This window comes from Peromyscus eremicus, chromosome 5, assembly GCF_949786415.1.
Source record: "Peromyscus eremicus chromosome 5, PerEre_H2_v1, whole genome shotgun sequence".
NCBI classification, from domain to species: Eukaryota; Metazoa; Chordata; class Mammalia; order Rodentia; family Cricetidae; genus Peromyscus; species Peromyscus eremicus.
In genome coordinates this window covers 88,065,694-88,089,716 of record NC_081420.1, presented here as the reverse complement: position 1 = coordinate 88,089,716, position 24,023 = coordinate 88,065,694, and the positions used below count along the sequence as shown (strand labels likewise).

General features: G+C 44.0%; 1 protein-coding gene across 2 annotated transcripts in view; it reads left to right on the top strand.

Annotated features, from left to right (window-relative positions):
- Usp10 (ubiquitin specific peptidase 10) overlaps window positions 1–24,023 on the top strand; it is a 57,132-nt gene that overhangs the window by 1,963 nt on the left and 31,146 nt on the right. For both annotated transcript variants that reach the window (XM_059263921.1, XM_059263920.1), the window contains exons 2-3: window positions 18,131–18,199; window positions 23,894–23,951. In XM_059263921.1, coding sequence (XP_059119904.1) covers window positions 18,131–18,199; window positions 23,894–23,951 — 127 coding nt within the window. The remainder of the gene's footprint in view (window positions 1–18,130; window positions 18,200–23,893; window positions 23,952–24,023) is intronic.

Below are 24,023 nucleotides of genomic sequence, written 5' to 3'. Positions count from 1 at the left end.
TGGTTGACTGCCTTGTTTTTTACTTTTGGAATTAGTTTGTAGGGTTCATTCTGAACTTAGCTATAATGTAATGCTTTTTTGGATTTTGAGATGAACTGAACATGTTTAAGCATAATTCACTTTTTTGGTCACCAGTCCAATGTCAAGTTGATGGAAGTGCCAGTGGTGTTTTGTAAACTTGCAATTTGTCTTGGATTCATTGTCCTGGCATTTAGTTTTGCAGGCAGACAGCATATGCACGTCTTCAGGAGTCAGACTGGCTGATCTAGCTAAACATAAATGTTAGTAGTGCCGTGGGTCGTCTAGTGGCAGAAAGGGGAAAAGGTGATAGTTTGAGTCCTGTTTTAGTTTTAAAAGAATAGTAGTGGAATAGTTGTGTAAGGCTGAGCACACCTGTAACCCAGGATGGTAGAGGTGGAGGCAGGAGGATCAAGAGTACAAGTTCAACCTTGGGTTACATAGCAAATTTCAGGCCAGCTGGGCTATGAAAGTCCTTGTCACACACGTGTACACACACACACACACACACACACACACACACACAAAAAAAAAAAAAACCACACAAAAAAAACAAAAAAACAGGATTTCACTCTTGGATCTGTCTTGTTCTGAGTATTTTAACAATTAATTAGTTCATTCATGAAATACTGGCAGTTTACCATGTGCTGGCCTCCATGATATGTAAACTGGGTGGTTTTTGTTTAGATGTTTTTGGAAACAGGGTCACTGTATATCCAGGTTAGCTTTAGACACTCAGTTTTCCTGCCTCAGCTTCTCAGAGACTGGGATTTTAGCGGGGAACCTCCATATTCTAATACTCTAGGTTTTTGTTGAAGTAGCTTCCACAGGTTCAGTTAAGGGTCAGTTTTCAGCGGATTTGCAGAGGTTACAGGTTAACTCTTTCATATAGATTGTAGCCATGTTTTTGAACTGTGTGTTTGAACCCTGTTCTGTGGATTGAAAGGCAACCGTGAAGAACTTGGAAACACTGCAGGATGTGTTCCTGTTCCCCAGCTGAACCAGTTCAGAGGAGGAGCTCTCACCTGAGGTGGAAGTGAATCTGGCATGCATGCTGTCAGAACTGGCTCAGTGAGCTGAGGGGATTAAGTTGAAGCTACCAATATGCTTTGTTTTGGAAGAAAAGTCCATGTTGATTCCAGTGTTGTTTCTGTACCCAGGCAGGAGAGCTTGCTGTTGGTTTCTGTTCTCCTTTACACAGACCCCCACATCTTTCACGTTGGAATTTCTTGGATGTAGTTTATAGCACATGGCAGAGTGTTAAACTGTCATGGACGTCATTTGTAACTGATGGCTAGATTAGGGTAATTTTTAAAAGGATATTTTTACTTTTTTTAATACAATGTTGCATTATGTAGCCCATAATCCTGTGGAACTCATTATGTAGCAGTGGTAGTCTAAGACTTCAGACTTGGAGAATTCCTACTTCAGTCTCCTGAGCTACCTCACTCGGCTATGAGATCAGAATCAGAATCTTACAGGGCGTATGCAACTGAAATAACAGTTTTGAAGTGATCAGAGTACTTGAGGAACTTTTTTTTTTTTTTTTGCATAACAACAGTAAAACATTTCAGTCGCCGGGCAGTGGTGGCGCACGCCTGTAATCCCAGCACTCGGGAGGCAGAGGCAGGTGGATCTCTGTAAGTTCGAGACCAGCCTGGTCTACAGAGCTAGTCCAGGATAGGCTCCGAAGCTACAGAGAAACCCTGTCTTGAAAAAACAAACAAACAAACAAAAAACCCAAAAAACAAAAAAAAAACATTTCAGTCAATCTTGAGACTGTGTATGCAATGAGAAGTCCAGGAGCTGGTAGTCTGCTGAGTGCATATTGCTATGTTTAGGGCCTCAACCTCTTGTCCTTTCAGTTCACTCTGTTGGGAACTCAGCACAGAAAGTCAGTGGACGGTAAGTGCACAGACTGCATTCTGGATTCTTCTCTAGGGCTAACATTAGGATAAGTATTTCAGTTTATGTTATGTGGAAGTAGAATGATTTGAACAGTGGTGCACACCGGAAAATTGAAAGGAGAAAGATGCCATAATTTGGTGACTGCCTCCTGCAGGCTAGATAGTCAAGAATGGGGAACAGTTGTTACTTAACTTGGATGAGATACATCAAGTCATTTTCAGATTTGCAATTATAGGTGTGTAAGTACTTCTGAGCAATGGATCAAGTTTTCAGGGTACACTAGATGTGACTGGGGGACACTTCTCACTGATAACTTACCAAAGTATGGGAAATGGTTAGCAGAGCTTGCTTTTCAATTTATAATTAGGCTAGTGCATTGCAGTCAACTGGTACACATGAAGAATCACTGTTGCAGAGCAGACACATGCGTCTGCAGTGGAATTTGCTGGCCATGGGATGTTGGATTAGTGTCATTTGTCTCTTAGTGCCACTTCAGCAGGCTACTATTCATTTCTAAGACTTGCATGTGCTTGGACTGCAGTTTTTCTGTCTGTGGAAGTGATCTCCTAAAAGGCCTTGTGTGACCATCCTGTCGCGACAGGCTGGATTAAGAACTAGTGTTGGGGATTGGAGAGATGGCTCTGTGGTTAAGAGCATTTCTTGCTCTTGCGGAGGACCTGGGTTTAATCTTGAATGGTGGCTCACAGTGTTGCCTGTAACTCCAGTCCCAGGATATTTGATCCCTTTTCTGGCATTCTCAGGCACTGAATGCACACAATACCCAGACATACATGCAAGCAAAACACCCATATTCATAAAATTGAAAAAAAAAGTATGGATAAAGCTTGGTGGTACACAAGTTACCCCAGGACATGGGAGGCTGAGCATAGTTGGGAATTTGAGGCCAGTATAGGCTACATAGCAAAATCCTGTCTGAAAAAAAATAAAAAAGAATGAACATAAATTGGAACATAAAGGTAGCCCACATGGCATGTTTGTTTGTTTCAAAGATCAGAAAAATGTATGATTTATAGTAAATCTGAGTGTAGCTCTTCAGATTATAGATGTTCATGAGCTGGTTATTTTCTTAGTATTGAGAAACTCTTTGGCAGTGATCCAGTTTTCATTGGAAGACCTAGAAAATCAGAAGCTGCCCACTCCTGTTCCGCCCATCTCAACACCTATTGTTATCTCAATTACTCTGTCCTGGGAACAGGGCAGGTGAGCTGTTGGGATAGAAGAGGGATTTTGGACTGGTATCAGAAGACTCCAGGACCTCTTCCTGGAATTTCTCTTTCATGCTCACAGGAGAGTTGAGAGGATATACAGAACACATGGGAATGGGGCTGCTCCCTGTGTGTGGGTGCATGCCCATGTGCATGTGGAGACCAGACACTTGGGTGCTTCTCTACTTTAGTGCCCTGAGGCCTGGTCTCTTACTGAAGCCAAAGCTTTTGTTCCAGCTAGGCTGGCTGGTAAGCTAGCTAACTAGCAGGCTCTGGGATCTGCTTGTCTTGACCTCCCCAATGCTGGGGTTGACTTTTTAGGATCCTTAGGACCCTATTTTAGGAGGCTGTGTCTGTATGTTTCTTTGCTGGCAGGCATCTTGAGGACCATCTCCTAGTCTACTCTGATCTAAGAGTCTCACAAGCAATGACTTAAATGAAAGCCTCACCTTCATTCATTTGGTGCCTAGTTAACAGTAGCTGCACCATTGCTCTTTATGAAGAAATGACCCTTTTTAAAAATAATTTTAATTTTTTTTTACATTACAGATCTCTGTATGTGGGGGTATGTGCACATGTGTGCAGGTGCTTGTGCAGGCCAGAAGAAAGCTATAGGTGATTGATTGTGAGCCATCCATTGTGGGTCTGACACTGAATTTGTTCCTTTGCAAAAGCAGAGGTCCACATGGGCATGCATACCCACACATTCATGTGCATGTCCCATATACTTGACTGCTGAGTCAGCCCTCCAGCCCCAGCTCCTTTAAAATAATTCTTCTGTATTTCTCTGTGTGTTGATGCACATGTGGAGGTTAGAGGGTAATTTTGTGGAGTCATTTCTCTCCACTATGTGGGTTATGAGGATGGAACAGAGGTCATCAGGCTTTACCTGCTGAGCCATTTGGCTAGGCTCAAAATGTGTTTTTCAAACTTTGCCAGGTAGTGGTGGCAAACACCTTTCTTTAATCCTAGCTCTCGGGGCAGAGTCAGGTGGATCTCTTTGAGTATGAGGACAGTCTGGTCTACAGAGAATTCCAGGACAGCTAGGGCTACACAGATAAAACACTGTCTCAAAAAACAAAAACAAAAATTTTTGTGTGTGTGTGCAAACATATTAGTAGACCCTTGCTTCTTTTTTCTGGCAAAGTGTGTGTGTCTGAGAGAGAGAGAGAGAGAGACAGACAGACAGACAGACAGACTTTAAATGTGGCTAAGGCTGCCTTCAAACTTGCTATTTAGCCACATAGTCAAGGATGACGTTTGAACCTCCTATTTCTACCTCCCCAGTGCTGGGGGGTGGGGGGTCACAGGAGTGTATTATCAGTGCCGGTTTATGTGATGCTGAGGATCCAAAAGATTTTATTGTGACATATCCATTGTGAAGATATACTAGTGAAGAGTGTACTCTGAATCCTTAATTGGGTGTTTTGGCTGGGTGGGACATGGTTGATACAGCTCTGTGTTCACAGAGAACAGAATTTGGAAGACTGAGGTCTTGTGTCACATCTGCTGGCTGGGAACTTGTAGCAATCATGTCTTGGTCTACTGAGTGTTGTGATTAGAGATGTACACTATGCCCTGCAAAATTTATTTTTATGTCTTAAAATACAGAGTAAGGCTGAAGTAATATATGAATTACATTTTGCAAGGCATGGACCTTGTCATCTAGACTGCCAAAGAGCATTTAATGGAATCTATTAGAAAACTTGCAATCACCTTTCATAAAGGGTCTGAGGATATACCGCTGGGGCTCTCACCCTAACACACTGTGCCCTTGTTGGGATGAAAGCTGTCTACCTTGACTCCATTGCTTTTATCTAAGTGTTGTCAGGACCATTAGCTTATGAATTTATTGGAATTCTAGCAACTGTCAAGAGGCTTTCTAGCATTTCTTACTTTTCATCTTTTGCATTTTGCCTTTATTAGGCAGCTTATCTCAGAAAAATAAATCCAGGTCATCTTTTATATGTGTGGTGTGTGTGTGTGTGTGTGTGTGTGTGTGTGTGTGTGTGTGTGTGTGTGTTGCATATGTGGAAGCCAGAGGACAGCTCTGTAAGTTCAGTTCTTTCCTTCCACTTCTGTGTGGGTTCTAGAGATGGAACTCAACCATATGTGGATTTCAGAGGTGGATCCCAAGTCTTGGCTTGTACAGCAGCTGCCTTTCCCTCCTGAGCCATCTTGCTGGCCCAGGACTTAATATTAAAATACATGCTTCTGCCTTCTTTACCTTCCACTAATTGTATACAAGGCCAAGATGCAAAAAGATGCAACATCTTTTCCTTATAGACCCATCAAAGCTGTGGGGTAAGCAGGAGAGTTTGAAAATGAAGCTTAATTCCAGGTTCTGTGCTATGGGATGATCTGTATGTCAAATTGCTCTGATTGGTCAATAAATAAAACACTGATTGGCCATTGGCTAGGCAGGAAGTATAGGCGGGACTAACAAAGAGGAGAAAAGAAAGAACAGGAAGGCGGAAGGAGTCACTGCCAGCCGCCGCCAGGACAAACAGCATGTGAAGATGCCGGTAAGCCACGAGCCATGTAGCAAGGTCTAGATTTATGGAAATGGATTAATTTAACATGTAGGAACTAGATAGCTAGAAGCCTGTCACGGACATACAGTTTGTAAGCAATATAAGTCTTTGTGTTTACTTGGTTGAGTCTGAGCGGCTGTGGGACTGGTGGGTGACAAAATTTGTCCTGACTGTGGGCAAGGCAAGAAAACTCTAGCTACAGTTCTGTGATTTCTGTCCAGTCTGTTTCTCCCCCATGCGTATGATCATTTTCCTGCATGTGTTTGTGGACCTCTGGAGGCCAGAAAACCATATTGGATCCCCTGGAACTGGAGTTGGACAGATATGGCTGTGAGCCATCATGTGGATCCTGGAATCTTGGGTCCTTTGCTGGAGCAGCTGGTCCCTTTAACCACTGAGCCATGCCCCCTGCCCTTTTTAAAAATAATTTATGTGGATTGGTATTTTGCCTGCATGTATGTCTATGTGAGGATCCTGGGATCCCCTGGACCTGGAGTTATAGACAGGTGTGATCTGCCATGTGGGTACTGGGGAATCAGACCCAGGTCCTCTGGAAGAGCACCTAGTGCTCTTAACCACTGAGCCACCTTCCCAGTCGTTCCCCCCCACCCCATACCTGTAGATGAACAGTCTTATTAAATAAGAAACACAGAGCCAGCCAGGCGTTGGTGGCACACGCCTTTAATCCCAGCACTGGGAGGCAGAGGCAGGCGGATCTCTGTGAGTTCGAGGCCAGCCTGGGCTACAGAGCAAGATCCAGGAAAGGTGCAAAGCTACACAGAGAAATCCTGTCTCAAAAAAACAAAACAAAAAAAAAAGAAACACAGAGCCAAATGCAGAGTTAGAAGCCCAAGAGGTCAGAGCAGTAGCTGAGACTTAAAACTTCTTACTCTTCCTGCCGCTGCTGTCCTTCCCCTCTGCAAGAGACCTACTTCCTGTGTGTCTGTCTTTTTATTGACTTTGTGTTCTGCCTTCTCATTGGTTATAAACCCAACCACATGACCTCGTCACTGCCTGTCTATACAGACCTCCAGGTCTTCTATGGTTGGTATTGAGATTAAAGGCGTGTGTCTCCATGCTGGCTGTATCCTTGAACACACAGAGATCTGTCTGTCATGTGATCTGGATTAAAGGTGTGTGCCACCACCGCCCGGCTTCTGCTATGGCTTGCTGTTAGCTCTGACCCCCAGGCAACTTTATTTATTAACATACAAATAAAACCACATTTCAGTACAAATAAAATATCACCATACATGCCCCCTTCTAACCTTAGCTGTGATACAAAGAAACCCTGTGTCAACTTCCCCCACTTTGAAATTTTAAATGTATTTTTTTTTCTGTGATGGAGCAAGTGTTGTACCCCTGAACTAAGCTACCATCCTAGCCCATATCTTGATATATTTAATTTTTTTTTGTTTTTTTGTTTTTTGAGACAGGATTTTCTGTAGCCGCGGCTGTCCTGGAACTCTAGACCAGGCTGACCTCAAACTTAGAGGTCCACTTGCTTCTCTTGAGTGCTGGGATTAAAGGCGTGTGCCACCACTGCCTGGCTGACTTTTTTTTTTTTTAAGCGTAGTTTTAGAATCACAACAAAACTGAGAAGATAGACATCTCCCACATAACCCTTCTTTTGGTATTTTAAGTAGTGTTTTCCTTTAGGTGGCTGCCAAGGCCATATCTATTTAAGACCCACATTAGGCTTCCTGGGTAGGTGTGATCATTTGGTAGAAAGTAGTACACAGTACAACACTGAGCTTCGAAGGGGCATTGCAGCGGCTGGGCACTGTGGTTCGTGTGGTCCTATGTGGGTCTATGTGGCCCGTGTCAGCTGTCACACACTGTTATCACTATTCCACACACACCACAGAAGAGAGGCAGGGCTCTAGGTCAGGAGGCCGATAAGTCAGTGGTTCAGGAGACTTAAAAGCAGGTCTTTGGCCTTCTAGTCTGTATTTTCCTACTTTGTAGAATTGCTTTTATAGAGGACACTAGGCCAGGACCTGCTGTCCACAGAGGGACTTTTATAGTGATTCTCAAATGAAAGGCAGGATGAAGGAATGGATGAGATAAAGCTGGGCATGCTTGCAGGTGTTACTGTGCTAGTTAATGTGTGGGTTACACTTTGATAACAGCCCTTCGGATTTTACTTTTACTTATAAAACAAAGATGCCTTTTGTGAGCTACTTAACCCCTGCAAAGAATAGGGGAAATTTAAAGTAAAAGATACAAGTTGTCTTCACTGAGCCTTGATCTTCAGTTTGTCTTTTCTGTGTTTTTGGTTAGACCTTTTTGTTTTGTTTTAGGGACAGGGTCTCTCTGAGTTGGTAGTCTGGGCAACTCACTGGATTTAGATTGCTCTTTGTTGCCTAACTACTGGGGTCAGGGACTGGAGCTGCCACACTCTGTGTGTGTATTTTAAAGGCAGGGTCTCTGTAGTCTGTTTCTTACCCCAACTCCCCATCCTGGGGCCGCACCTTACGATTGTAGTGTGCCATATACTGGAACAAACAATTTAGAAACTATTCTGAAAACATTCAGCACATTTTATTATTATTTATGTGTATGGGTGGTATACTACACATGTGCCTGGTGCCCACAGAGGCAAGAGAGGGCATACCTTGGAACTGGAGTTACAGATGATTGTGAACCACCATGTGGGTGCTGGGAATTGAAGCTGGGTCTTCCAGAAAAGTAGCCAGTGCTCTTAATAGCTAAGCCACCTCTGCAGCCCCACATTACACTCTTAACTGTAGTCTCATGCTCTAGCTTGATACTGTAAAAAGAGGTGATTCACAGTTAGGTTTTTGTTGTTCCATTACCTCTACTAGAGGGACTAAAGGACAGACCATTCTTTGGAGAGAGTGGTAGGTTATCTGTCTGAGTGGCTAGAGGAATCTGCTAATTAACCTGAAATGTTTCTTTTCCTTTTTCTTTTAAACATATTTCCTTTTATTTTTACTTTATATGTATGGGTCTTTTTGCTTGCATGTATGTCTATCACTGAAGAGGGTGATACCATGGGACTGAGTTACCATGTGGGTGGTGGTGAGCCGCCCGCCATGTGGGTCCTGGGAATCAAACCCCAGTACTTAGGAAGAGCAGCCATTGTTCTTAACTGCTGATCCATCTCTCCAGCCCTTTAACTTGAAATGTTTTCTGTCTTCTCCACTGTCATCTTTTTTTTCCTCTTTATCAGTGTGCTGCAGAGGCCAGATAAATAAAACATTCCAGCCAGGCAGTGGTGGTGCATGCCTTTAATCCCAGCACTGGGAGGCAGAGCCAGGCGGATCTTTGTGAGTTCAAGGCCAGCCTGGTCTACAAAGCGAGTTCCAGGAAAGGCGCAAAGCTATACAGTTCTAGAAACCCTATCTAGAAAAAACAAAAACAAACAAAAAAACCATTCCTTACCCTCTAACGTTGACTTTTTTCTTGACCAGCACATTTACTTCTGACTCTAATAAAATGCAAAACTAGCGCTTCTGTAGTAGTTTGTGAGTTTCCTCTCCCCTCCCCTCCACTATATAGCTCTGGCTGTCCTAGAACTCACTATGTCTAGAACTCACTATGTAGACTAGGCTGGCTGTGAACTTAGAGATGCAAAACCAGTGGCGATGGAGCATGCATTTAATTAATTCCAGCAGGCCAGCTTGGTCTACACATTGAGTTCCAGGACAGCCAGGGCTACACAGAAAAACCCTGTCTTGGAAAAACAGCAAAAACAAAAAGCAAAACAAAACAAAAAACCTCACACCTCACAGAAATGCATTTGCCTCTGCCTCATGTGCTAGGATTAAAGGCTTGTGCCACCATGCCCTGTCACAAAATATGTTTTAATGCCTCCAGTCTAGGGTAGGTGTGAATGTCAATAAAAACACAGCCTTGTCCCTTCAGTGCTAGTGTTCACTTAGCAGTAGGTGGAGCTGTGGCCCCGAGGAGCCTGCAGTCTTGCCACTGTCTTCAGAGCAGGAATCTCAGTCTTATTAAGTTTATGAGTTTTTATGTAACTAATATCCTTCAGCAAACATTTACCCAGCTTTTGTTTTCTTTCCTCTGCCTTCGTTGGGGTTCATTTGTTATAATCATAGATGCCCCCTAAAGCCTCCCCTTCTCCCTTGCCTTCCCACTAGTGCCTTGTTTCCTAGTTTGCCTTCTTCCGTCCTTCACATCCTTGGCTCATATATCTATAATGCCAAGGATCCATGGCTGAGCGAGAACATGGGATGTTTCTTTCTGAGACTGGCTGGCTTTATATGGTCTCCAGCAGTGTCTCTTTTTCTGCAAATGACATAGATTTGTTCTTCCTTGTGGCTGAAGGATGTCTGTTGTGTGTGTACACATTTTCTCTGTTCCTTCCGTGTTGGACACCTAAGTTTTTTTAGGCAGGGACTCTGTAGCCCAGGTGGCTTTGAACTGTGCCTGAGAATGACCTTGATCTCCCTCCACTTCTGTAGTGCTAGGATCACGGGGGTGGGTAGCCATGTCCTCTTCTATAGTGCTGAGGATGGAACCCAGGGCTTCCTGCATGTTATGCAAGTGGGAATTCATCAGAGCAAGGGGTAGGAGAGCTGTTTGTTTGAGCGATAAAAGCAGAAGAGGTTTCTGAGACACAAGGCTGGGTGGGTAGGTACAGGGACAGCTCATTACACCAAGCTAATTTCTGTCTATCCACAGTTAGGAGTGGTTTTATGCCCTGGTTTACAACTGTCTACTACAATTAATAGTGAACCTTCCTTTTGCTTTGAAATGCACCTTTGACTAAGATAATCAGTGGTCACTCAAATAGTGCAAGGTAAACACTCCTTTATAGTAGGGCCACGGAGTTACACAGGCATAGCTCAACAGGGCTTCATCTAAAAGGTAAATGCCTATTAGGGTATGTGCTTGGATTCAGTAAGTCTGGCTTGGGCCACAGGGCCGCATAAGTTTTTGGGTGATGCCAACACTGCTGGCCTATGAGTGTATCCTTGAGTAGCTGTGGTCAGGTAGAACTCGGAACAATAGAGGGTCTGCACAGTTCTTGCAATCATATGCCAAATGTTGTGTGTATGTGTATTCTTCAGGTAGTGGACCTGATGTCTGTATATTCTAGTGAGTGGGAACCATAGTTCAGTCACTGAAGTCAGGTCAGAAGAAGGCATCCAGTCCCCTGGAACTGGAGTCATAGGTGTTGGTTTTGAGGCATCCTGTAGGTACTGGGAATTCAGCCTGGGTTCTTCTAAGAGCAGCCAGTGATCCTAACCTGACCCATCACTGTAGCCCCTAAAAACTTTTTTTTTGGTTAGGGTTTTTTTTTTTTTTTTTTTTTTTTTTTTTGAGACAGGGTTTTTCTGTGAAGCTGTGTAACCCTGGCCATAGAAAACATCTTTTTTTGGAAGGGTCATTTATTTATTGGTACCACGGTGGTCATACACATGCCCACTGTAGTACCCATATAGTTACAGAATATTGCCATGCCTCCCAAAGTTCTCACCCTTCCAGGGAACTGGTGTCTGCTGGTCAGAGCTCATTCCTCAGCCCTGTCCCCAGGAAGATGACTTGTAACTGTTTTTGTCCTTTATTTATCTGCCTCTTTTCCATTTCCCTTTCTCTTAAGATTGGCTCCAAGGTAAGTGTAGTGGTTAGGAAAATAGTTGGAACTTGCTTCCCAGTTAGTCCACTGTTGTATTTCTTAGCAGTTCTAGCATAGTGAGTGTGTTTTGTGAGCAGCCATTGCTGTTTTATAGAAAGGACTGGGAAGCTGCTAACAGTGGGGTTAACGAAAGCATGAATCATGCTTTCTCATTTTGAGATTGCGTCTGTAGCAACAGTTTAGCTCAAATTTTCAATGGAAGTACCAAGAATATGCAGCTAGCCCATTTAAAGCCTGACAGAATTTTAGTAGTTGGAATAAAATATGCATACAAAGCTACTTTACTTTAACACCAAACTGAAACACTGCTCTCCAAAGCTGGGTGTTGCTGTCTGGGAGAATGGCTTTGTAATGCTAATGGCTTTGTTCCATTCTGCCCAGGACCCTCTTCCCAGAAAGCAAAGCAGGATTAATGCAGCTCAGTCGGGAGAAATGAACAGCGTTTCCCCTGCTATTTGTAACACTCATCAGCCTGCAGTTCACTTGTATTGTGACAGCCTGTGAATATTGTGATGTCCTGAGTCCTCGGCATCTGCTGACATTATCCTCAGTCACACACAGTTCACCTGGGGTAGGTAGTGCTTAGTAAAATAAATATTGTTATGTCAGCGAGACTCGTGGTTTGCATGGACTCAGCAGTGTCACCTTCAGGTGTTTCCCAAGCCACCACACCACTCCAGAGTGTGCCTCTTTTTTTTTTTTTTTTTTTATAGACAGAGTTTCTCTGTGTAGCCCTGGCTGTCTAGCTCTGTAGACCAGGCTGACCTTAAACTCACAGGAATCCACCTGCCTCTGCCTCCTGAGCACTGGGTTTACAGCTGTGCACCGCCACACCGGGCTCACTTCCCCTTTTCAGCGGTGGCCTTTTTCTAGTTAAGGTCCTGTTGAGCAGGTATTGGTGTGCTGTTTCCAGGTCCATGTTTCCCCTTCTTTCTTGTTTTTGCTTGTTTTGTTTTGTGTTTGCCATGCTTGGGACACGGGTCAGAGCCTCACAAATGCCAGACATCCCCCACCCCAGTCCTGCCTATGAGCTCTGTCAGTTGGCGAGAAGGCTGGAGCTACCTGACTCGGCTTATCTTCTGCAGAGGGAATGAAGGCTTTGCTCCCTCACAGTATCTGTTGCTTCGAAGGATGGCCCAAACCTCCCAGATAGCAGGAAGATTGACCCAGAGCCCCTTTGTTGGCTGTGGCAGGCTTCAGCATGCCTGCATAGTCATAGTACACTGTAGTGGGAGGGAGACTGTCCTAAGAGCTTGTGGTGGCTGCCCATCTCCCTTGGAAACTGAGAAGTACTGAACAGAGCAAAGCGTCAGCTGATTACTTGTCTCAGAGCTGCCCCTTGAATTACTAGGAACCTTTTCAAAAGGCAAAGGACATTAATTTGAGGGCGGTGGACATATTCAATTTAATTTCTAGAGGTGAAGTCTTTAGGAGCTTAGGGGCCGAGAACGCTGTTCTCTGGCGCCCCCTAGTGCCATGCAGTAATGGCAGCCCTCAAGTTTCCCTTGCTGGCAGACACTAGTTTCCTATATTCTCATTTATGCTTCTGCAGGTGAACCTGGAGCATCTTCTCGACCTTCCCTGGGAAGAGACTATTTCTGAGCAGATGTTTTTCTTTGTCTTTCTTCCAGTTCTTTTCTTATATTATTCGTATGTGCTACTCCCTGGAGCTTGGCCTCTGCTTTTTGCAGTTTTATCAGCATATTGTAATTTCCTTTTTCTCCTTCCTATAAGTGTAAACTGTTTTTAAGGTTTGTTCTCTAAGCAGCACTCTTCAATAGTGATAGCGATATAAATGCTTTTCAGAGTGACTCCTATTTTTTTTTTTTTTTTTTGGTTTTTCGAGACAGGGTTTCTCTGTGTAGCTTTGCACCTTTCCTGGAACTCACTTGGAGCCCAGGCTGGCCTCGAACTCACAGAGATCCGCCTGGCTCTGCCTCCCGAGTGCTGGGATTAAAGGCGTGCGCCACCACCGCCCGGCGACTCCTAATTTTTTTCACTTATTTTATGTATGTGGATATTTTACCTGCCTGTGTTTCTATGTACCATGTGCTCTTCAGAGGTCAGAAGAAGGAGTAGAATTCCCTGGAAATGCAGTTACAGATGCTTGTGAACTACCATGTGGGTGCTGGGAATGGAACTCAAGTGCTCTTAACTCCTGGGCTGTCTATGCAGCTTCCTAGGGGATGTTTAACTGGTTACCACTTACGTATGAGTCACTTTGGTTAGGCAGATGTATTTGTGTATCCAGTACAGTTGTAGCCCCCGCTCCCTATTTTTAATGAGTCCCCGGCCTCAGATCTCAGTGTCTTCATCTTTCCGTCCTTTGACAATGACTTCCTCAAGCATCAGGGCTTCTGTTACACATTGTTACTGTGTCCCATCAAAATGATTTTTGTGTGAGCAAAGCTGGTGCATAGAAAAGACCTATGTGGATGTATTCACAATAGGTGGAGACCCTGACCCAGGCTCCTCTGAAGTGGATGCTCCAGATGGCAGAACATCACTTTCTGGCTTCAGCAGCAAAACTGAAATAAGCCTTTTATATTAGTGGTGCGATGGCTTACTTACAAAAACTCATGAAAATAGATTTCATTACAGCAGGAGGATGTGCTTCATGTGTCTTGATGGAGTTCTCAATTGATGTACATGAACCAGTGGGAAGGGAGTCAGGATGGAGTTGCAAACAGACAGCCCTGGCTATCCATTTGTCATTCACTAAATGGTATTTGGTGTCACATACCTTCTAGTTAACAGTTCTCATGGTATCCTTAGATGGATTGAATGTTTTCAGCTGAGTGTCGTCTGATGGGTGAAGTCTTCACTCATGCACAGTTAATGCCTGTGCAGGGGTAGATTTGAGCATGTCTGGAAGTGAATTCTGTTATTTATACCAACACGTCTTTTCCTTTCTTTTCTTATTTTTTTTTTTTTTTTTTGAGATGGATTCCCTACACAGCCCTGGCTGTCAGGGAACTCACCTTGTAGACCAGGCTGACCTCAAATTTACAGAGATCCACCTGCCTCTGCCTCCTAATCTTAGTTTCTTTTTTGCCTGAATGTATTTCTGTGCACCATGTGTATGCCTAGTGCCCATGGAGGCCAGAAGAATGTATTGGATCTCCTGGAACTTGGGATACAGTTGTGTATCATCATTGGAATGTTGGGAATTGAACCTAGGTTCTCTGCAAGAACAGCCACTGAGCCATCTCTTTAGCCCCTAAGTAGTTTCTTGAATAAAACATGATTTAACAACAAAAATTCTAAAATAACGCCCCCCCCCCCCCCCACGTGCAACTATACATCTCCATAGATTTCTGTCAGACTGGGTTATAGGTCCAGAGCCTCTGTAAACAAAAATGTGCATTTTTATTTCTCGTCACGCGGCGGGGGTGCTGGGAGCTTATTTGTTCAGTCATATATTGAAGCTTTCTGTCTGTCTGTCTGTGTGTCTGTAACATGCTGTCTTGGTTGGCCTTGAACTAACAGAGATCTGATAGAGCCTGTCTGCCTCTCTAGTGCTAAGATTAAAGGCATATGACACTATGCTCAGGTCTGAATCTGTAAGAAAAACACTAGAGCAGACTTTTTCAAGTGATACTGGACAAATAATGAACTAAATGAAAGTACCAGGAGAGATTTCCACTGGGGTCTTCTAAGCACTTAGTTCCTCCTCCAGTGAAGGATCCTGGATTCTGCAGTCCAGGCTGGAAGGCATGTGATCTTGGTTCCTCTCTGTCTACTTGTACATTTCTAAGATTTAGATTTTAGCCCTTAATGGATTAAAGCCATCTCTTTAAAAAACTTCCTTGCAAGCCAGGCGGTGGTGGCGCACGCCTTTAATCCCAGCACTCGGAGGCAGAGCCGGGCAGATCTCTGTGAGTTCGAGGCCAGCCGGGGCTACCAAGTGAGTTCCAGGAAAGGCGCAAAGCTACACAGAGAAACCCTGTCTCGAAAAAACAAACAAACAAACAAACAAACAAAACAAAAAAACACTTCCTTGCATATGAACACATTAGGAAGTGTGTTTAGAAGTGTAATTTAAATGAACATTTCTGGGCTGGAGAGATGGTTCAATGGTTCAGCTCCCAGCACCCACCCACATTAGGCACCTTGCAGCCACCCATAACTTCTAACTCCAGAAGATCCAACATGTCAGATTTAATTCTTACCCATAAACCTCTTCTACATTGTAAGTCCGCAGTCTTTCTTATTCCTAAGAGGCTCCAAAGGGGATGGCTTTCTGCGCATTGCTCCTCCCCCTGAGATGGAGCTGTAGTTCTCACTAGTGGCTCTGAGTTCCGTGGATCCTACTTCTGTATCCATCCCTGTCTGTCACCATAGTTCATTTAGTGGGATTTACAAACTGCACACAGGTGTTCGTATGTTAGTGGAGATGACGTTGAACCCAGGTATTTCATGTGCTTTGCCACTGAGCCACCACATCCCTGGTCTTCGAGAAAGGTTTTTTGGTTTTTTGTTTTGTTTTTTTTTTTTGTTTTGTTTTGTTTTTTTTTTGTTTTTGTTTTTTTTTTTTTTTTTTTTTTGGTTTTTTGGTTTTTCGAGACAGTGTTTATCTGTGTAGCTTTGCACCTTTCCTAGATCTCGCTCGGTAGACCAGGCTGGCCTTGGACTCACAAAGATCTGCCTGCCTCTGCCTCCCAAGTGCTGGGATTAAAGGCGTGTGCCACCACTGCCTGGCTGAGAAAGTTTTATATACTTTGTGTAAAATATTTATAGGATGGAATTCTGTGAAAATAAATATAGCATTCTAGGGAAAAGTACTTCTTGAGTTTTAAAAACTGCCCTGTTGCTGTATACACTGCTTCTGCCACTAAAAACAAGTTGCGTTTTTGAATTAGTATTTTGAACTTAGTCTGGTTTTCACACCCTTCTGTTCTCTGATAGGATAGTTCCTTTCTTACTGTGTTTCTTCTGTTGCTTTTCACTGGCCATACCGGGAGTGATGTTAATATAAGCTTCCCCGTGTTGTGATTGGTAAGAGGCCGAGTCCCAAAGCATTTCACAAGAAGACCCCGAACCGTGTTGAATGTCAGTGTTTCCACCATTGCCATCAGTCCAGTTCCCTTGTAGACTAGGTCAAGGATATGTGAGTATTATGTGAGGACAGCTTTGTTTTCAGTGTTTGTTATGGCTTTGGTAGACAGAGCCAAATGGCCTTAGGAAATGCTCTTCCCAACAGTGGCTTTTTGCATAATAATGAGTATTATTTACTGTAATACTTAGTTACAGAACACAGGTTTATAAACTTCCCTGTAAGTCATTTCTAGACTCGAAGCTGCAATAGAGCTGAAGACACAGCTTTACTGAGCCCTGACCCTCAGTCCTGAGTTTTACACATAGCAGGTTACTGGCTGAATGAATGAATAAATGAATGCTGTGAAAATCCCATGATGATACTTGTTAGTGGTAGACTTCGTGAAGCTCCTAGGAGCTGGTGGCCACCTGGCACACTCAGCTGTATCAGATCCTGTCAGGGAAGATCACACCCACCACTCTATGAAGCTAGAGGGTTTTATCTACCATATGTATCATTTATTATAAGCGGCGCTGTTTACTGTGTGAGAAAAGCCACGAGGTACAACAAAACCCACTATAAGAGTTTATTAAGGAAAGGGAACAGGAAAGATGTGCATAGGCCTATGGAATGACCATGCAGGAAGAGAGGGGAGAAAAATGTGGAACCCGCTTTTATAGATTCCCCCCCCCCCCCACGCTCATATGGGCTTACATAGCTACGCCACGCATGAGCATAGATTACGTGATCATGCTGTTTGCAAATTACGTGATCACACAGTGCACGGATTATGTAGGACGTAAGTGCTGTGGGATGTATGGCAAATGTGTTGCTAATTAATCAATAAAACACTGATTGGCCGTTGGCTAGGCAGGAAGTATAGGCGGGGCAAGGAGGAGAATAAAGCTGGGAAGTGGAAGGCTGAGTCAGAGAGACACTGCCAGCCGCCACGATGAGAAACAGCTTGTGAAGATGCCGGTAAGCCACGAGCCATGTGGCAAGGTATAGATTAATGGAAATGGATTAATTTAAGATATAAACACAGTTAGCAAGAAGCCTGCCACAGCCATACAGTATGAAAGCAATATAAGTCTCTGTGTGTGTTTACTTGGTCGGGTCTGAGAGGCTGTGGGACTGGCAGGTGAGAGAGATTTGTCCTGACTGTGGGCCAGGCAGGAAAACTCAAGCTACACGTAAGGCCCTAGGATGACTAAGCATCTTGCCTGACTACTGGACTGCACATGTGCAGTAATGTAGCTGAGGGAGTGCTAGGGATTCTAACAATACGTATCTCAGTCCTATTCTAGTTCATGTTTAGAATAAATAACATGTCTTTAAAGATTGTTAGTCAGGATCACTGACACTTTTTTTATGAATTTTGCTGTCCTTTGGCAGGGAAAAATGAAATGAAGGTGGGTAATGATGTGACTCAGCTAAAAGCTAAGTGGAGGTGAAAAGGTGAACCAGGAAGTTTACCCACAGGCAGGAGCCTGCATGCTCTGTAACCACACACTTGACTTGATTCAAAATAAGCTTTTTCAACCTTGTTCTTTGACAGTTTATTGAAGAGGTTAGGTGGCCTTTTTTTGTATGTTATGGGGAAATACCACTCCTAGGAACTTTAGCTTTCAGCTTGAAGCTCCTCATTACTTATTGAAAAGGATTTGGGGGATTCTAGTCCAAATGTTTCATAGGACAAACACTGTAAAATATGTGGATTTTCAAAGATAAGTAATGTGTATATTGAATGTAATCAAGTATTCTTATTGTTTTCCAGTATATTTTTGGCGACTTCAGCCCTGATGAATTCAATCAGTTTTTTGTGACTCCTCGCTCTTCAGTTGAGGTAAGAAAAATTGTTTTCATTCACATGTGTGTAGAAATGATTGACAATGCGTAAATGAGTAGAGACTACACCAGGAGTGTGCTGGACCCATTTGTTAGCTCTTGTGTTTGCTCTGAAGTTTGAAGATGTACGTATAGTTGCACACACAGTTGAACCCCTAGTTCTTCTTCCTGCCTACCTTTCCCAGAGGTAGTGACTGCTGGGGTGGGCAGCACACTCTGTGTCCACAGGAAGTGTCGAGTGCTGTATGCTTTAAGATTGTCCCTTTACAGTCCACTTTATGCCAAGTTTACGATTATACATTTGTTCTTTTGTTGTTGTTACTGTTTGTTTCTTTAAAGATTGTTTTATGTGTATGAGTATCAGATACCCTGGAACTGGAGTTATGGATGGTTGTGAGCCATGTTGTTAATGCTGAGAACTGAACTCTGCAAGTGCTGAGCCACCTCTTCAGCACCTGCTTTCTGATTTTAATTGCTCAGTAGGTTCCTCACACACATTGTAATTTATCTATTACACTGTATTCGTTTAGTGTAGGACTGCTTGTTTGGGTTAATGGGTTCCTGAGGGAGTTCATGATGGTGTCTCACTTCTGTGGCCTTCTATCCCATAGATTCCCCCCCACACCCTTTTTTTTTTTTTTTTTTTTTTTTTGGAGACAGGGTCTCACTGTGGCCTGGAACTTGATAAGTAGATCAGGCTGGCCTTGAATTCACAGAGATCAACTTGTGTCTGTCCCCAAGTGATGAGATTAAAGACATGGGCCACTGTACACTCCAGCGAGTAAAATGGTGTATGTTCATGTTCCTGCCTATGACTGTGGTATAGCTTAGGATCTGGCTCTATTCTCCATATGCTGAGGGCTATAAAAATTTAGTGAAGCACTTTCTTCTGTGTCTCAGGTCAAGAACTGGGCGGGGGAGGAGAGACGAACGACGGGGCACGGGGGCACTGGGACAGGAAGAGTTAAAGTGTAAACCATCACAGCCAAGGGCTTTTGTGCTCATCTTATGTGCTTGTTTAAAAACTTGCCCCGTAAGATAGGGTGCCAGGGAGAAACAAACAGGTGAGTTCTGTGTGTGATCTTAAATATTGATGTTGTTTATAAGGATTGCTGGTATTTCCAGAGCTGTGCTCTGGTTTATGGGCAGTGACTTGAAAGTAGATCTTCCTAGTGGAGAATAGTCAGGTATTTTAGTCGATGTTTTTGAGCTCTAGTCCTTATCTTATTACTGGTGCTTGAAAAGTGTTTATTCCAGATGTTCAGATCTTAGTACTGGAAACAACACACACACACACACACACACACACACACACACACACACACACACACCCACACACACACACCAAGTGTTACCGAACAGATCACCCCAGCACCATAGCTCAGTAGGGGAGTGTGTGTGTGTGTGTGTGTGTGTGTGTGTGTGTGTGTGTGTGTGTGTCGGGGGCACAGATAAGGCTATTCGTTGTCATTTAAGGGTTTTTTTTTGTTTTTGGCATAGAGTCCTAGAACTCACTATGTAGACCAGACTGACCTTGAACTCACAAAGATCTGCTTGCCTCTGCCTCCCAAATGCACCGCTAAGCTCCGCCTTAGATTGATTTTTTTTTTTTTTTTTTGAGACAGGGTTTCTCTGTAGCTTCAGAGCCTGTCCTGGAACCTGCTCTGTAGACCAGTCTGGCCTCAAACTCACAGAGATCCACCTGTCTCTGCCTCCCAAGTGCCAGGATCAATGGCATGCACCACCACCACCCGGCTAGATTGATTTTTTTTTTTTAATTATATGTATATGTGTGTCTGCATGTGGTTTGTGTACTTGTGTGTACAATGCCCATGGTGTTGGATTTCCTGGAGCTAGAGTTACAGGCTGTTGTGAACTGATTGACAATGGGTCCTCTTCAAGAGTAGTAAGTGCTGGGCAGTGGTGGCATATGCCTTTAATCCCAGCACTTGTGAGGCAAGCCAGGCGGATCTCTGTGAGTTCAAGGCCAGCCTAGTCTACAGATTGAGATCTAGGACAAAAACAAAAACAAAAAACCAACAACAACAACAAAAAAAGAGGTAAGCACCCTTAGCTGCTGAGACATGTCTTCAGCCCTCTTAATTGGTGTCTCAGGCTGGCTTTCAGATTAGGGGTTTGTGTTTCCTGAGGCCTTTTTTTTTTTTTTTTTTGGTTTTTCAAGACAGGGTTTCTCTGTGTAGTTTTGCGCCTTTCCTGGGACTCACTTGGTAGCCCAGGCTGGCCTCAAACTCACAGAGATCCGCCTGCCTCTGCCTCCCGAGTGCTGGGATTAAAGGCGTGCGCCACCACCGCCCGGCTCCCTGAGGCCTTTTGACTGAGGAAGTTTGAGAATGTTTGAAGAAGCTGGAAACATTACCCTGTGCAGGGCCCCAGGCTAACACGGTTCAGTTTCTCTGTGTAGCTTTGGAGTCTGTCCTGGAACTCATTCTGTAGCCCAGGCTGGCCTCGAACTCACAGAGATCTGCCTGCCTCTGCCTCCTGAGTGCTGGGATTAAAGGCTTGCGCCACCAACACCCGGCCGAATTGGAAAGCTTTGATCCATTTGGATAGTTCTGTCCCATTTTGCTTACTGCATCTGCTACCACAAGAGAAGGTCTTAACTTGGTGGCAGTAGTTTATTGGGTGAAAGGTGCCACACACATGGACGCAAAAGTAATCACGTTTTTTGCCATGCCAGAACACATCCTGGCTGCAATTATTACACAGTTATGATTTCCTCAGATCAGTAGTCAATGTCAGTATATATATGATTTTCTTTTTAAAGTCTTACTCTATAGTACAAGCCAGCCTCAAACTCATAACAATTCTCCTGCCTTAGCTTCTTGAGTACTGGGTTTACAGGTGTGCATCATCATGCCTATTAATTTTTTAAAAATTAATTTGTGTATGCAAATGTCTCTGAGTGTGTGTGCCATAGTGCTCTATGGACACAGAAGACAACTTGTGGGAGTTGGTTTTCTCCTTTTACCATGTGGGTCCCAGGGATGGCAGCAATCTAGCCAGCCTAAAGTAAATAAACCCATTTTTTCCTGCATGTGGTGGTACACACTTTTATTCCCAGCACTCAGGAAGCAGAGGCAGGTGGCTCTCTGTGATTGTGTATGGGGGTGGGTGGGACATAAGTCCAGTTGTGGAGGTCAAACAGGATTAAACTCAGGTTGGTAGACTTGTTCAGCAACCAGTCCTTAAAGTAAAACGCTTTAAATACACTTGACTGAAAATGATCGTAGGACCGGAGAGATGGCTTAGTGGGTAGAGGCCCTTGGTGCCAAGCTTGATGACTTGAGTTCAATCCCTAGGATCCATATTGTGTCATGAGAGAACTGACACTACCCCCACCACTACCCCAGTAAATAATAAATGGAATTTTATAAAGAGGCTTACATGAAGTTACAGTATTGGTTAGAACAGTTAGCCTGCATTCCCTATTTGTCTGCTGTCCCAGAAGTCCCTCCTGGGGTCTTTGAGAACAGGAGTGTTAGGAACCCTTGTTCAGTGTTTTCACTGTCACTGTCCTCCTCAGCTCTATTATTGATGATGCTAGTGCCTTTAACATGTCTTGCCCCATGTGGGGTGGCTGTTTTGAGAAGAACTAGCTTAAGAGTTCTGGCCTTACAAGGTCTGGGGGTGCAGGAGTTGGTGGCTTGTGTTGTGCTGATCTGATGCATAGTCCCAGGGGTAGTTTACTGTCTGTTCCTCTTATAAAAGGGTTCAGTAATGGAGGCTCTACCCTACTGACTTATCTGCTCTTACTACTTTCTAGAAACCCCATCTCTGCACACTACAAGTAAAGTTGCTGTGTGGACTCCTGGGGTGTTCCACCCTCCCAGTAGGCACATGCACCACCACTGACTGGTCCTCCCTCCCAGAGTTGGATTCAAAAGGTTTCCCAGTGTCACAGTGATTTTTTGTGTGAATGGATTGATTGATTTTTTTTTTTTTTTTTTTTTTTTTTTTTTTTGGTTTTTCGAGACAGGGTTTCCCTTTATAGCTTTGCGCCTTTCCTGGAACTCACTTGGTAGCCCAGGCTGGCCTTGAACTCACGGAGATCCGCCTGGCTCTGCCTCTGAGTGCTGGGATTAAAGGCGTGCGCCACCACCGCCCGGCGATTGATTGATTGATTCTTAACACCTTTCTGTGCATCATAGATTTCTGTCTCCATGGGGCCATTCTAGTGCCACTGACAGAGCAGACTTTCTATGTAAGGGTGTCTGGTCTTTCTTCTGTGATTGTAGAGAGAAAGGACTTTGCTTAGAAGTGTAGCCAGAAGTTTCTCTGGTCCCACCCAGCCCCGAGGTCCCACAGCCTCTTATATAATAATCACTCAGAGGCTTAATATTTACAAACTGTATGGTCTATGGCAGACCTCTTGCTAACTAGCTCTTATAACTTAAATTTACCCATTTCTATTAATCTATGTTTTGCTACTTGTTCCATGGCTTACCAGTCTGCTGGCAATGTTGTTCCTTGGGCCGCAGGCTGGCGTCTCTTCACAGACACTGCCTTTCTCTTTCCTGTCTCTCTCCTTGGATTTCCCACCTGCCTCTAAGCTGCCTTGCCATAGGCCAAAGCAGCTTATTTATTAACCAATAGGAATAACATATTCACAGCATACAGAAAGACATTCCCCCACATAGAAGCTTCCTTGAGATTGCTGCAACGCACTGCTTCTGTGTGCTGTCAGTGATGACATGTGGAGGGATTTGCTTGTGTGTCAGGGTGTTCCGTACTGGGCTGCCTCTTGGCACCAAGTCCTGAGTGGTTGGGTTCCTTTCCAGTCACTGTGTTTTTCTTGTTATTTGTCATTACCATGGGGGGGCAGGTTGGGGGGAGTAAACTTAACCTCTTATAACCACTGCGTTGGCTACCTAAGAGTCCATTGGAGACCACTAAAACAGCAGATAGTGATTGGCATGAGCACCAGCTAGAGACCTTAAGCTGCACACCCCAGGCTCTACAGACTATTGGGTTATGTCTGGACTTTAGTGACCAGACAGAAATGCTGCAGCAGGTGTTGTTTTGTTCTCTCTACTCACCTCTCAGACATCCCCAGCTCTTACATAAATGTGGAGTTGGCAGGAAGAAGTATTTGAGAGGTTCATAAAATTTCCGTGGTTTTCACGAAGTAGCCAGGCATATGTTTTCTTTCTTCCAAACAAGAAAGGTGATTTCAAATTATTAATTTAGTTGCACAGGACACTGTATAAGAAGGGAGCCACAGTTTCCAGGCCCTTCCTTCCTATGGGCTTCTTTCTGCCATCTGCCCAGAGCCCGGGCTCTACATCTGCCAGCTGTGTTGCTGTTTGCCACTCAACAATCAAGAACGGCCATTTCCACCAGTGGACGGACAACACAGGATCTGGGCTCACCACTGACATACATCCTGTGGAAGGAAGAAAGGCAGGCGGGATGTGTTGGAAGGGTTTCAGTGTAGCCTGTACACATCAGGAGTCTGTTTCAGTTTTCCAGCCTCATTTCAGTGTATTTAGTAATGATAAATAATTGAAAGCATTCTTAAACTGTTGGATTCAGATTTTACCAGATTTTTATGTGTGTCTTTCTGGGAAAGTGATGTCATGAGATGGAACTTAAAGGAAGTATTGAATTAATGCAGTGATTTATGTTGGGTTTTAATCCTCTGTTAAGATTTGCTTTCTGATTTCTTTCGCAGCTCCCTCCATACAGTGGGACTCTGTGTGGCATACAGGCTGAAGATGAACTACCAGATGGTAAGCTGGATCACGTGTGCTAGGTGGGCATGAAACCTGCAAACATGTCCTCCATTGGTTCATATCTTTTGT